Source organism: Solenopsis invicta, chromosome 5 (genome assembly GCF_016802725.1).
Source record: "Solenopsis invicta isolate M01_SB chromosome 5, UNIL_Sinv_3.0, whole genome shotgun sequence".
NCBI classification, from domain to species: Eukaryota; Metazoa; Arthropoda; class Insecta; order Hymenoptera; family Formicidae; genus Solenopsis; species Solenopsis invicta.
In genome coordinates, this window is record NC_052668.1 from 9,273,386 (window position 1) to 9,286,301 (window position 12,916).

The window sequence follows — 12,916 nt, forward strand, 5'->3', positions numbered from 1 at the left end:
AACCACAACGGGTTAAAATATTTTAAGTTTTTTTGAATGGGAGGAGAGGAAAGAGCAACGATTTTTAAAAATTGGCCTTTTTCAAACTTTGACCCTCAATAATTTTCGAATGAATCAACGTATCGACCTCCGTTTTGTACAAAAAATTTTCTTTTTTTATACTCTTTCAAATGATATATTATAATATGGAGTTATTGAAATATTTAAATTAGAGTCTTTAGAATACCTCTTGAGGGGACAATCTCACATAACCGCCAAAACTTGGGAGCGTCTCAGTTGCGCACAGACCCGATGGGACACCACCAATCATAGCGGCCGATGCCTAGAATATTTTCGTTGGTTTGGCTAGGTTAGGTTAGATTACGTGATTGGTGGTGTCCAATCGGGTCTGTGCGCAACTGGGACTCACTCCAAAACTTAATCTAAAATTTCATTTTATAAAGTCATAAAAATTAGCATATTTATACAGAGAAATATAAAAGGATTTTAGTTTCTTTTAAAATATTTATTTAAAAAATGCTTAGTTTTCTAAATATTATACGATAAATGATTTAAAGCTGAGAAGTTTTTTGTTCTCTGAAAATTTAACTTTTTGGATTTATCTTTGTAGAAAAACTTTTTATGGCTCCTTAATATGTCGCCGCGGCCATATTGAAATCGTGGCCATAAGCAAGAAATCATACGTAAAAGTTTCTTGCTTGTCATTTATAAATAAAATGAGATTGCTTTAAAACATTTATAAAAATGGACCTTGACTATCCTTTTTCTGCCTAACAGTCAGTAAATAATCATAGAAAGCACATGAAGTAAAGCATTATTTAGGCAGGAAAGCATAGACAGTTGTTAAAGAGGGTAAAAAATATGCTTTTACATATAAAATTTAAAGATAATTTTACTTGCAATCCATTTTCATTTGGTAAATACGATTTAAGTCACATTTTCACAATGAAACACATAATAACGAAATGACATGCAAGACAAAATTTTTTTCATAAACATGTCGCGTTTCACGTCTATTAGTTCTATTTTTTTTTTCCGTAATGCTATGTCGCCGCCATCAACACGGAGTTCTCGACCAATTATTCAAAAACTTTAATTACATTTCATTATAAAAAAAGCATTTTCGGAGAATTTATAAAAATTATTACCGTGGTATTTGGAAAGAGTCGACACTGTATTGGGTTCCAGCTGCTGTTGAAGAAACGCAAGAACGGTTGTTACATGTCTACCGGACATATGCAAGGCATTCTGCGTGACAGCGGTAAAAAGCACACTTGTAACTAGGTGCAGCATCAACGCGGGGTCTTGCGTAGCATTTAGCTCATCCAATAAAGCCTCTCTGTGAGCATGCACTTGTGATCGTTCTTTCTTCTTATCATGCTTCTTTAAGACCAGACAACAGGCCGCCATTGCTCCGTCGACGCAGTTCAAAAAATCCTCTACCGAATCTCCTACCATCGTCTTGTGGACAGCATTTAACGGCTCTTTAACGTCCGCGGGTAATTCAAGTAGTAGTCTTTGCCTCGCTTCCATCGTGAGATTTTCTGATACTTGCAGCATATTCTGTTGAGCGGCCAATTTAAATATACTCGTTACAAAATCGAGACCTAGAGACTTCAGCAGGTATTTAATCAGCGAGGATTGATTCGCTTTGTCTAGATGTTTAATACCTTTGTCAAACATTCGAATGTTCGTTATTAAAACGTTCAATCGTTCGCCAATTTCACTCAGATTTGTGGTTCTATTGGACTGCGCCAATTGCTCCGCCAATGATAATGCGAACTTATTCAATTTCGGTTGAAAATAATATGCTAATTGATCCGCCAATTCGTCGATAACGGATACGTTCTCATTCTTCATAATTTCCGCCTTTATTTCATCCACAGATATCAAGGTAAACTCACCTTTTCCGGTCGCCTGCCTCGATTCGTTTTCGTCAGAGTCATTTTCTTGTATCTTTCCCTGAAGGTATTTCTTTTTTGTAGATTTTGTTTTAGTTTCTCTGCCCTGACTACCGCCGCCCGCTTTACCAACATTCGCTTTTTTTCTTCGTTCTTCCTTTTTATTCACTTTATTTTCGATAATGGAATCTACAGATTTGAATTTCAATTTATTTTCAGTGATAGATTGAATCCACTTTCCGCTAAGTACCATGTCTCGAGTTTTCTGCTCCGTTACCGCTTCAAGGGATTTAGTTAAAATCTGTAAAAACGCCTCGGAGACTACAACTGTCTTTGCGAATATATGCACATTGGCTCTTGTCTTTTTTGTAGCTAATTTGAGAAGAAGTTCTGCATCTTCATCGCTGAATACAGATGGTAAAAGGGGGTACAGATCAACAAAAGATCCGGTCGCAACTACTTCTTCGATATTGGCGTCAACTTGATCTATTATCACTGTTCCTACAGCCACTGACTTTAGGAAAACTATGTTTTCGTTCGGAAAATGACGTTTTATAAAGTTTGATGGGTCCAATATTCCAAGTCTTGTAAGAGTGTCATATTCTGCAAAATAAGAATAGATTAAATTACAAATTTATGAATTTTCAAGGAATTTCTGTAATTCGCATACTTTACCCAAGTATCCGTTCTGCTTGTAAAAATTTTCAACCCACTCGTTTTGACTTTTGGAATATATAGTAGGTATATAAATGCCATTTCCAGTCTGTTTCCCAGTTATGATTCCTGGCACCTGTTTTACTTCTTGTAAACTGTCCAGAATTGCTACATTGTACAATATAATAAGATAAATAGAGAAATTGAATATAGTTATCCTTCTACTTAGGATTATCTCGACTTACAAATTTTCAGATTTACGACTGGTATGTTATTGAATAAAAATTAATTAGTAGATTATAACAAAATTGATTCAGCATTTATTAAACAATTCCAAATTAAATATTAATTTTAATATAATATTAAATATTATATGAAGAGAATATTTTTAAGAATACTATTGTTTTTTAATTACTTATTGAAGAAATCTGCGCTTAAATTACATTATTTTTATAATGGTAAATATTAAGAATTATAATCTTAAAAACGTTTATCATTTTCTAAATAGAGATTTATAAACGTTTCTAACCCTAGCTCCCCATATTTTTGGTTAGAGTTTCGTTCGGACCGTGATATCGAACGGGCGTGTCGCTAGAGCTCTTCTCGTAACTTAACCTTAGAATAATTAACGGTGAATTGCGGGTGTGAAAAGGCGGTAAAAGGTAGCGATCTGAGTGGTTAAAAAAAAAAAAAATTTGCATAGAGAGGTAGAGTGCACTATGGCAGGTGTTCCCCCGGCCGTGGGGGGAGCAGATATACGCTGTATATAATAGAAGATGGTAAGGAGATTGGAGGAAAAGGAAGGAAGTTAAAGGGATCATTGAATAAAGAACCCAGTGCGAGCGGTGCCGAATGGACAGAGGAAGAGAATATAATATTAGACATTGAGGAAGATAAGGATGCAAGAAAGACAGTGATGAAAATGATAGAGATGGTCTTAGAAGTAGATTAAACTAAATGATTAAAAAATAACGAGACTGTAGATATACCGACAGAGGAAACGGAAAATTCTGGTAAGTTAAGGGGTAAAGCGAGCGAAGAACTGCGAGAGGTAAACATGCGCGCGGAATGCGAAGGTTCGGCCGGCCTTGAAAAAACAAAAGGTAGGTTAGATAATAATAATATGAATACTGGTAAATCATCGGTACAGAATACGAATTCAGATCTCACTGAGATGGAAAGTTCAAATAACAGCCGGGAAAAATACGTTGTAATCGAGGGAGAATTAAAACCAATGAAAGATATAAATAAGACTGAATATGATAATCTAGTTAAAGTAACAAATAGCAGAATTGATAAGACTGTTAAGGGAGAATGTAAAACTAAATGTAGAATTATACGTAAACATTGTAATACAAGCAAAGGTAAAAATAGCGTAAAGATATTTTTATGGTGTAATCAGAACCAAGTACACCCGATTAATATTAATATGATAAGGTATGATATAGCAGTTCTAACTTTTAAAAATGCATTTGAGGCAAATTCATATTTAGATAAGCTTGATAAACTAACTAATAAATAGCTGCTAGGATTTGTGGATTTCTCCTTTTCGTTTAGCAGGGGGGTAATTACTGACTGGCCCTACGATATCCCAGAATTGTGGAATAACATAGTGGATAAAGACATCTTTAAAATAGAAAAAATGAGGAGGATCTGGGACCAGGAAAGTAAGAAGTACCTATGGCAATATACAAATAACTTCCTTGTCACAATGAGGGGTAATACATTAAAAGATAGAATTATGATTTGTGACAATTTACATATAGGTTTAAGAATTAGGCCATATGTGGCACCAGTTATACAATGTTATAATTGTTTTAAATTCGGTCATGTTAAAGATCAATGTAGAAATAAAACTAAAAGCATAATATGTGGCGACAACTTACATGGGGAATGTCATAAACCATTGGTATGTTGTAATTGTGGAGGAGACCATAGACCCACAAAAAAAAGTTGCCCCATCATGCCCAAAAATAAAGAAATAAAGATCATAATGGCGTATAACAATATTTTGTTTCAGGAAGCAATTAGGTTGGTCATTGATAGTTGTACAGCACAAAAACCAGGGATATATGATAGATATACAAATCCTTCTAGATGGCCTAATATTAATCAGAACAATAAAGATAGAGAAACGGAAATAAAATTATTTGAAAAACCTATAAACGAACAAACCTACTTGAGAGCTTGGTCTAGTATCGCACGGGATAGTAAAGTTAAGGAGACGGTGACTGAATCAAGGAAAAGTGATTATGTACGAAAAGAACATAGTAATATGAGAAATAGAGAAAACAGAGAAGTATTAAGTCCCGAGGAAATCCGCAGTAATATTAGAAGAGTAAGAGATAAAAAAGAAGGTAACAGACGAAGACAAGACTAAGTGAACTATTACAAACAATTTAACTGTAATACAACAGAAATAACGAAGGAGAAAAGAGGGATAGCTTTACGTCAGACGAATGAAAAGAAATCTAGAGTTGATTATATAAACGAAACAAGTAATGGAAAAAATGAGACAGTAAATGACTGGTCTCCCAGTTTTGATTGGTCACTTCAATTAGTTAGGGATAAATGTGTAGTATCTCGTGAGTTCCAAAAGGACATTCTAGAACTTTTAAAGAAGCACAGTACCAATGCTCCGGTTGCAGGAAATGAATACGAGGAATCATATATACAAACAGAGAGTCAACGACAGAATTTGAATAAAAGGAAACAAGATTGGAAAAGATTTCAAAAAGAATTAGAAAGAGCAAAACGTGCAAGTACGGAAGCTAGAAGAGGATACTGGGCGAGAGAGAGAGAGAGAGAGAGAGAGAGAGAGAGAGAGGGGGGGAGGGGGAGAGAGTCGGTTTGAAACGAATAGAAATGGCGACGATACTTATATGGAATGCGGGGGGTATAAATAGTAAAAAAGCTGAGTTTTCCAAAAATGTACTAAAATATGATATTGTTGTGATTGTGGAAACTAAACTTAGCTGTAACAAACCATTGTATGTTTCAAGTTTCAAAACATATAAAAGTAGTAATGTAAATAATAATGGAGGTGTTGCAATATTGATTAAAAATGGTGTTGAATTCAAAGTCATTGAGGAATGGGTCATTAATTCTAATAATATTGAAGCAATTGGGATTAAAGTACAGGGTATTACAAGGAACTATAACCTCATAGCAGTTTATAGAAAACCATATGATTACGAATCAATACGATTTGCTTAGATTTAAAAGAGGGGATGATGACTCTATCATAGTTGGTGATTTTAACGTTCATAATAATGTTTGGAATTGCGAAAAAACAGACAAAAAGGGAAAGACTGTACTTAGCCATGTTCCAAAAAGACTATATTATTGTTAATGACGACACTAAGACAAGAATAGGATATCAAGGTCAGGTCTCATCGAATCTGGATTTGATTTTTGCGAGTCGGAAGCTGGCTGATAAATTGAGCTACCAACAGTTATTGGATGCTTGGGGATCGGATCACTATCCAATGGTCATCTATGTGGAGGTAAGTTTCCTACCATACAAGAAATCAACCAACCAAAATACTGGCTGTATCACCAATCAAAATACTAGCTGGATATTATGATATTATATGAAGAAAAAATAAAGGAGGAAATAGAGAAATCTCAAGAAAACATTAACGTCTTAAAAGAAGGTAAAAACATTCAGAAATTATATCTTTGGTTTACGAATCTTATTAGGAAAGTTGCGCTGATGGCTTCAAGAAAAAATCCGGTAAAAGTTGTCGATATCAGAATCAGAAGCAATAAAAGGAATAACAGACAAGAAGTGAGATGGTGGGATAGGGACTGTGACAAAGTCAGAGATGATAGAATTGACAAATTCAAAATATGAAGACGATCGAAGAGACTTGAAGATTTTATTGAATATAAAAAAGGACTTTCGAGCTATCGCTAGAAAAGTCATGAATAAAAAGAAAAAGGATAATTTCCTAAAATTCTGTAATAGTATTAACAGATTTACAAATCTATCATATGTCTGGAAGACTATGAGAACCTTTAAAAATGTTCAAAGCAAAATTAACTAGAACACGTGGCAGCATAAGGACAGAGAAGTAGAAATTAGAAGCACTATTATGGATTTGGCACCTCCATGGGTTGAGGAAATAAGATCCGATAAAAATATAATAGATAAAGACATTACAAATGAGATAAACGGCATATTTTCCTTAGATGAACTCTTTCAAGCCATGAATATGATTAAGAAGGTTTCTTCGCCTGGATAAGATAGTGTTGATTAGTAGTATATGATGTTGAGACATTTACCTCCGAACAAAAAACAACTATTGTTGAATATTTACAACATAATATAGACAGAAAAATGTGTTCCATCAGATTGGAGTAAATATCAGGTCATCTTTATCGATAAGATCGGTAAGGAGGTCAGGCCAATTGCATTATCCTCATGTATATGTAAGTTGATGGAGAGGCTAATCAACGAAAGACTCATATGGTGGCTAGAAAGAAATAACAAACTTGATCCTATGCAAATCGGCTTCAGAAGAGGCAAATCATGTATGGAAAATTTAACTAAGATGATTGCTGATATTACGAGTGTTAGTCTTGATGGTGAATATACTTCGGTAGCTTTTTTGGATGTAACATCTGCCTATGATGTCAATTTTAATATCATGACTAAGAAGTTGAGAGAGGAGGGATGTCCCTCAGAAATATATAATTTTATCTGTAATTGGTTACAACCTAGAGACACTACATTTATTGTTAACAATCAAACTGTAGAACATAGGAGGGTTTTCAGGGGACTACCACAAGGAGCGGTTCTCAGTCCTATACTGTACGCATTGTATACTAATAAAATTACCAGGGAACGGACGACTCGGTTCGGATTATACAGTTCGCGGATAATGTTGCAATCTATGTACAGGGTAGAAACAGATTCGAAAACAAAAATAATCTTGAAAGGGCGGTTCACACTGTTGCGAGAAATTTGGCAATTTTGAATTTAGATCTTGCGCCTCACAAAATGAAACTTGTTGAGTTTTCAAAATCTGGTTATTGTGATTATAATTTATGTATTAAGGTTAAACAATGTAATGTGTTCAACGATCGAGGCGAGATTCCTGGGAATTTGGCTCAATAACAAATTAAAATTCGATAAACATGTTTCAGACATTAGAGCAAGAGTCAATAAGGCCAATAACATCATGAAATATCTCAGTAGCATTGCCAGGGGTGTAGAAGTTAACACTGCTTTGATGTTATATAAGAGCATGGTAAGATCTGTTTTAGATTATGGACTGTTTATATACAGTCCGAGTATTAAATCGTTACAACTTAATTTGGAAAGAGCCCAATTCCTTGGAATCCGTACAGCCCTGGGTTACAGAAACAGTACCCCTAATAATGTGATTGTTGCAGAATCTAAGGTGATTTTATTGAGAGATAGAGCGCTAAAAAATCTTCTGGTAAAAAAATTTTGTACTAAGACTTACAAATATGGTGAGAATGCAGTTAGAAATAGGATAAATTATATATTAAAGAAATGATAGCTAAATATAGAAACCCGACATTCGATAAAAGCGTATTGTGCGAAGCGTGGGAGTGCGTTCGTCGATATGGTAATAAATTAGGAAGCAAGGAAAAAACTTTTGAAATATGGAATCTCGAATTCAAGACGATTACTAATATCATAGACATAGGCTATGACATTGATAGAAGGATTAAAGGTCCTAATCATAAGAATAAGAAATGCGTTTTTAATCAAATTAAGGGTTATTTAAAAGAGAATTTAAAATTAATTAACGAAGTAAAAAAAATATAGATTAGATAATAGAACGCTTATCATGTATACTGATGGCTCAAAATCAGATCAATCAATATCAACAAGTGCAAGTGTAATCACAGAAGACCATGAGGATGGCTTCTATTTTAGTCTTCCTAAAGAATGTTCGATTTTCACAGCAGAAACTGTGGTAATTTCGACCGCATAGAAAATCGCATTAGACAAGATTGAATCTTTTGACAACTAAGTAATTTTTTCTGATAGTCTATCAGTATTACAAGCAATAAATAGAAATAATATTAGTGTGTATCGTAATAAGTATATTTTAGAGATTATAAGACAACATACGCGATTTAAAAATGTTTAAAAAAAAAAATTGTATACACGTAGATACCGGCTCATGTCGGCTTTACTAGAAACGATATTGCAGATCACTTCGCAAAAATGGGCGCTGAGGAACCCGCGGATGATAGTATGGACGTCCCTATTGGAGATTTTACTAGTATCTACAAGGAAGATGCATGGAGAAACACTCAAAATAAAATAGTTAATGAGTCCAGATATAAAGGAGCTTTTTATTTTGAAAATTTTTATAATGGTAACAAGAAATATCCATGGTTCAGAGACTGGAACATGAAAATGTGACGCTCATTAATAGACTAAGCTCTAACCATTATAATTTGAATGCGTCGCTGGCTAGGAAGAATTACGTGGAGAGTGAGAGATGCGAGTGTGAATATGAGACGGAGGATATCAACCATCTCGTGTGGCGCTGTCATAGATTCGATGATCAAAGAGCGAGGTTAGGTGAACAACTGTGGAGGAAGCGACTAGAGAAAGTGGAGAGCATATATGATATTTTGAGAAGAGAAGATTGGAAGAAATTTAGAATCATCTATGATTATATCAAAAAAGTGAAAAGAGTAATATAGAATTGGGAGCTTAAGAATTGAGACACTCAGTACCACCGCCTTCGCGTTGTATAACCGCAATAACCGTTTCGGTTAGGTTAAATACGCGTGTCCCGTGGACACAAATTAAAAAAAAAAAAATTTTTTTGGTTATCTTCCTCCCCATCTAAATAGAAAACATATTTTTTATTTTATAATATATAAAATCGATACATCAGTCTGATAAAGACGATAAATAAAACCCGAATAAAAAAATATTTGATTTTAGAGTAATTACAATTTTTTGAAAAAATTGAGTTGCAAAAATTTACAAAAAATGAGTACTTTTAATAAAAAAATCTCAAAATTTTATATTTTAATTTAAAGCAAAAAAATCAGTAGAGTTAATCTTTTGTCCAAACTCATTTGTCCATATTAATCGTTTCGAAAAGTTTAATTATTTAATGTATCAAAAATCAACATTTTTGAAAAATTGGCAAATTATCATTTTATACTAATGAATAGAATTTCATTATTTGAATAATATAAAATGACAGATAAAAGGATATAAGGAATAAATATTATTATTGTATATAACACATCATTTAATAAGTTTGTAGGATGACATATAGACGGTGCCACTATTGATAAATCCATATGATTTTTTAGGAAATTAAACCTTCAAACGTTACGTGTCAAAATTTCATGACAATTTGAGTTTAGTTCACAACTTACAGTGATTTTAGTGACGCTACTTTGCTGAATTTGGGCGACCAGAGCGTTCAGCATTATCGGTGTTTGTACAGCCGCGTTTAAAATTAGCAAACCACTTCTCTATCATTTGTCTCGATGGAGTAGAGTAATCCAAATAACACTTGTCAAACCATTGCTTTGCTTGAACAGTATTTTTTCCCATTAAAAACAATGCTTTATCAACACACAAAATTCAGATTTTTCCATTGTTTTGAAAATTACAAAAGTAGCGTCACTAAAACCACTGTAAGTTGTGAAATAAACGTCAAATTGTCATAAAATTTTGACACGTATTGTTTGAAGGTTTGTACTTCCTCAAAATCATATTGATTTGTCAATAGTCGCGCTGTCTATATATCATCCTACAAATTTATTGAGTAATATATAATTAATAAGCACAAATTTCGAGAAGAATTCCGGAAATTTCATAGTATTGTTTCGTAGTTTGCGTGGGTTAGTATGCAAAAGACGAAAGTATATTATAATGCGTAATAATGCGTATATAATTTTATTAAAATAATTTTTTTAATTCTATAATTTCATGTACTTATTTTTATACTTGGAACCCAGTAAACACATATTTAATAAAAAATAAAAGAAAATCCATAACGTTGAAAATTTACTCATACAAGGGTATCAGGTATCCTTTTTAAATTTTCGTGCATTCTCACATTGAGAATAATGAAAAAAAAAAAATGTGTTTGCAGGCTTATGGATATTTAAAGATTTATTTTTTAACATTAAAGCTCCTGGCGCCTCAGTTCAGAATTCGCGTTGGCGGCAGCGACGATTGTCGCGGACAAAATTAGAACTAATAGGCGTGGAACATGACAGATCGACGATAAAATTTTGTTGTGCATGTCATTTCGTTATTATGTGTTTCGTTGTCAAAATGTAACTTGTCTCATATTTACCAAATTCGTAAAAATAGATTACAAGTAAAGTTTCTTTAAATTTTATACATAAAAGCATATTTTTCACTCCTTTCAATAGCTATCCGTGTATTTTCCTATCTAAATAAGTTTTACTTTAAGTGCTTTTTACGACTATTTACTGACTAATAAACAGAAAAAGGATAGTCAAGGTCCATTTTTACAAGTATTTTAAAGCGATTTCAATATTGATTTATACAAATTCTCTTTATTTACAAATGCTATGTCAAAAATTTTTATGTGTTATTTTTCGCTTATGACGTTGACTTCAATTTGGCTGCGGCGAGTAGATAGGAGCCTTAATCTTACTTTTCAAATTATAATATTAAAAATGTTGCAGCAATGCAAATAATCGCATAGAGTAATGTCGTATCCACGTGGGGAGCTAGAGTTAATAATTATTTTGCACAAATGATATTTTATGTGAAATAAATCCTATTCAATTTATGACCAAAGTTTTGCAACATAGCCGCATCGTAAGCAGAAAGATGCTTATATTGTGTAAAAATAATTATTATACTAATAATAGATCTAGATAAAAAAACAAAGTCAAATTAATTCAATGAATATAATAGTTTAAATTGTTGAAAGCATAATTTATTAGGTGTATGTAAAAATTTTCTTTTTTTTTTCAATTTTTTATTAATTATATAATGAAGCGACTATAAATCAATAAAAAAAGTTTTCCCTCATTTTCTATAACCTTCAGCATTTTTCAAGTAATTGTCAGATATCTTCGTGAAAAAAAAAGATATCAATTTAAATTCATTGAGCCGTTTTTGTGTTTCTGTCACATTTCAAAAGCGCTGTTCCGCCAAGAAATGCTGCATCGACTGGAATAAATAATAATCCGACAGGGCAAAGTCAGGAGAATATGCTGCATGCGGAAGAATATCCAAGTTAATGATAGTTTGTTGAGTAATGTCTTAGCGTTGTCGTGTAGTAAAATGACTTTCCGATTCTCTTGCTCAATAAATGACCATTTTTTCCTCAATTTTGTCAGCCAAATCATTCAATTAATGACTGTAGTGTTCAGCTTAAGTTTTAAGTCAGCTTAAGTGTTTCAACCAATTGAAAAAGCTCGTAATAAATTACATCTTTTGCTTCCTATCAAATACACAAAAAGAACTATTTATTATGAATATTTAATTTTGCCACTAATGCAGAAAGCTGTCTGAGATCTACTCGCAAATGTCTGTGTTTAGGATTATTATACATAAGCCATTTTGTTGTTAGTAACCATTTTCCACAAAAAATCTTTTTTATGTTGCCTGAAGAACAATAAAATGCACATACTCAACCGGTGAATAACAGTGTTTTGCGACAACTCACGCGGTACCCAGTTTTCGAGCTTTTGAATTTTTTCCATTCCATGCAGTCGCTTTAAAACTGTTGCTTGGATAACTCCGAAATGTTCTACTTGTGTTTGGAACAAATTTTCAACAGTGCTTCCAAATTGTCGACCTCAAGTTTTTATTTCAAAACGCAGACTACTCATGTCAAAATCACGTTTTTAAAGCGATAAAACCAATATTTACACATATTGAAAGATATAATATTGCCCCCAAGAATAGAGCAAAAATCACATGTTTTAGCAATATCTTCTTTTGCTCAAAGTTATATTGAATGCAGTGTTGCATGTTTTCGTCGAATTTTTCGTCGCTCGTTGTATTAACTGTTATTTTTGTACATCATTGAATAATAAATGACGTTTTAGAAAGTGCAATACCAACCTTGTAAAAACACGTCGGAAAACTATTTCAATTTAAAATAATTACATTACAGAGGTAGAAAAAAAAGATAAAAATTTTCACATACACTTACTAATAATATAGAAAAAAATTAATTATTTATTAGATATGTGCAAATCAAGATTTTTTTATGCTGAATTAGATCGAATCAAACTTCATTTTTTCGTTCATACCCGAATACAACTAACAAGGAAACGTTTGGAAGTGTCCGCCTCAAATTTAAACGAGCTTTTAATATGTTGTTGTACGGATAAAAATAGAGACACGTATT

At 32.9% G+C, this 12,916-nt stretch overlaps 2 protein-coding genes across 15 annotated transcripts in view; one reads left to right on the top strand and one right to left on the bottom strand.

Annotated features, from left to right (window-relative positions):
- Positions 1 to 12,916, top strand: part of LOC105204306 (transmembrane protein 170A) — a 57,400-nt gene that overhangs the window by 20,096 nt on the left and 24,388 nt on the right. The window lies entirely within an intron of this gene.
- LOC105205507 (E3 UFM1-protein ligase 1 homolog) overlaps positions 1 to 12,916 on the bottom strand; it is an 80,912-nt gene that overhangs the window by 2,127 nt on the left and 65,869 nt on the right. Inside the window, exons 3-4 of the mRNA XM_039449461.1 lie at positions 2,577 to 2,723; positions 1,149 to 2,504 (exon numbers count right to left, since the gene is read on the bottom strand). Coding sequence (XP_039305395.1) covers positions 1,149 to 2,504; positions 2,577 to 2,723 — 1,503 coding nt within the window. The remainder of the gene's footprint in view (positions 1 to 1,148; positions 2,505 to 2,576; positions 2,724 to 12,916) is intronic.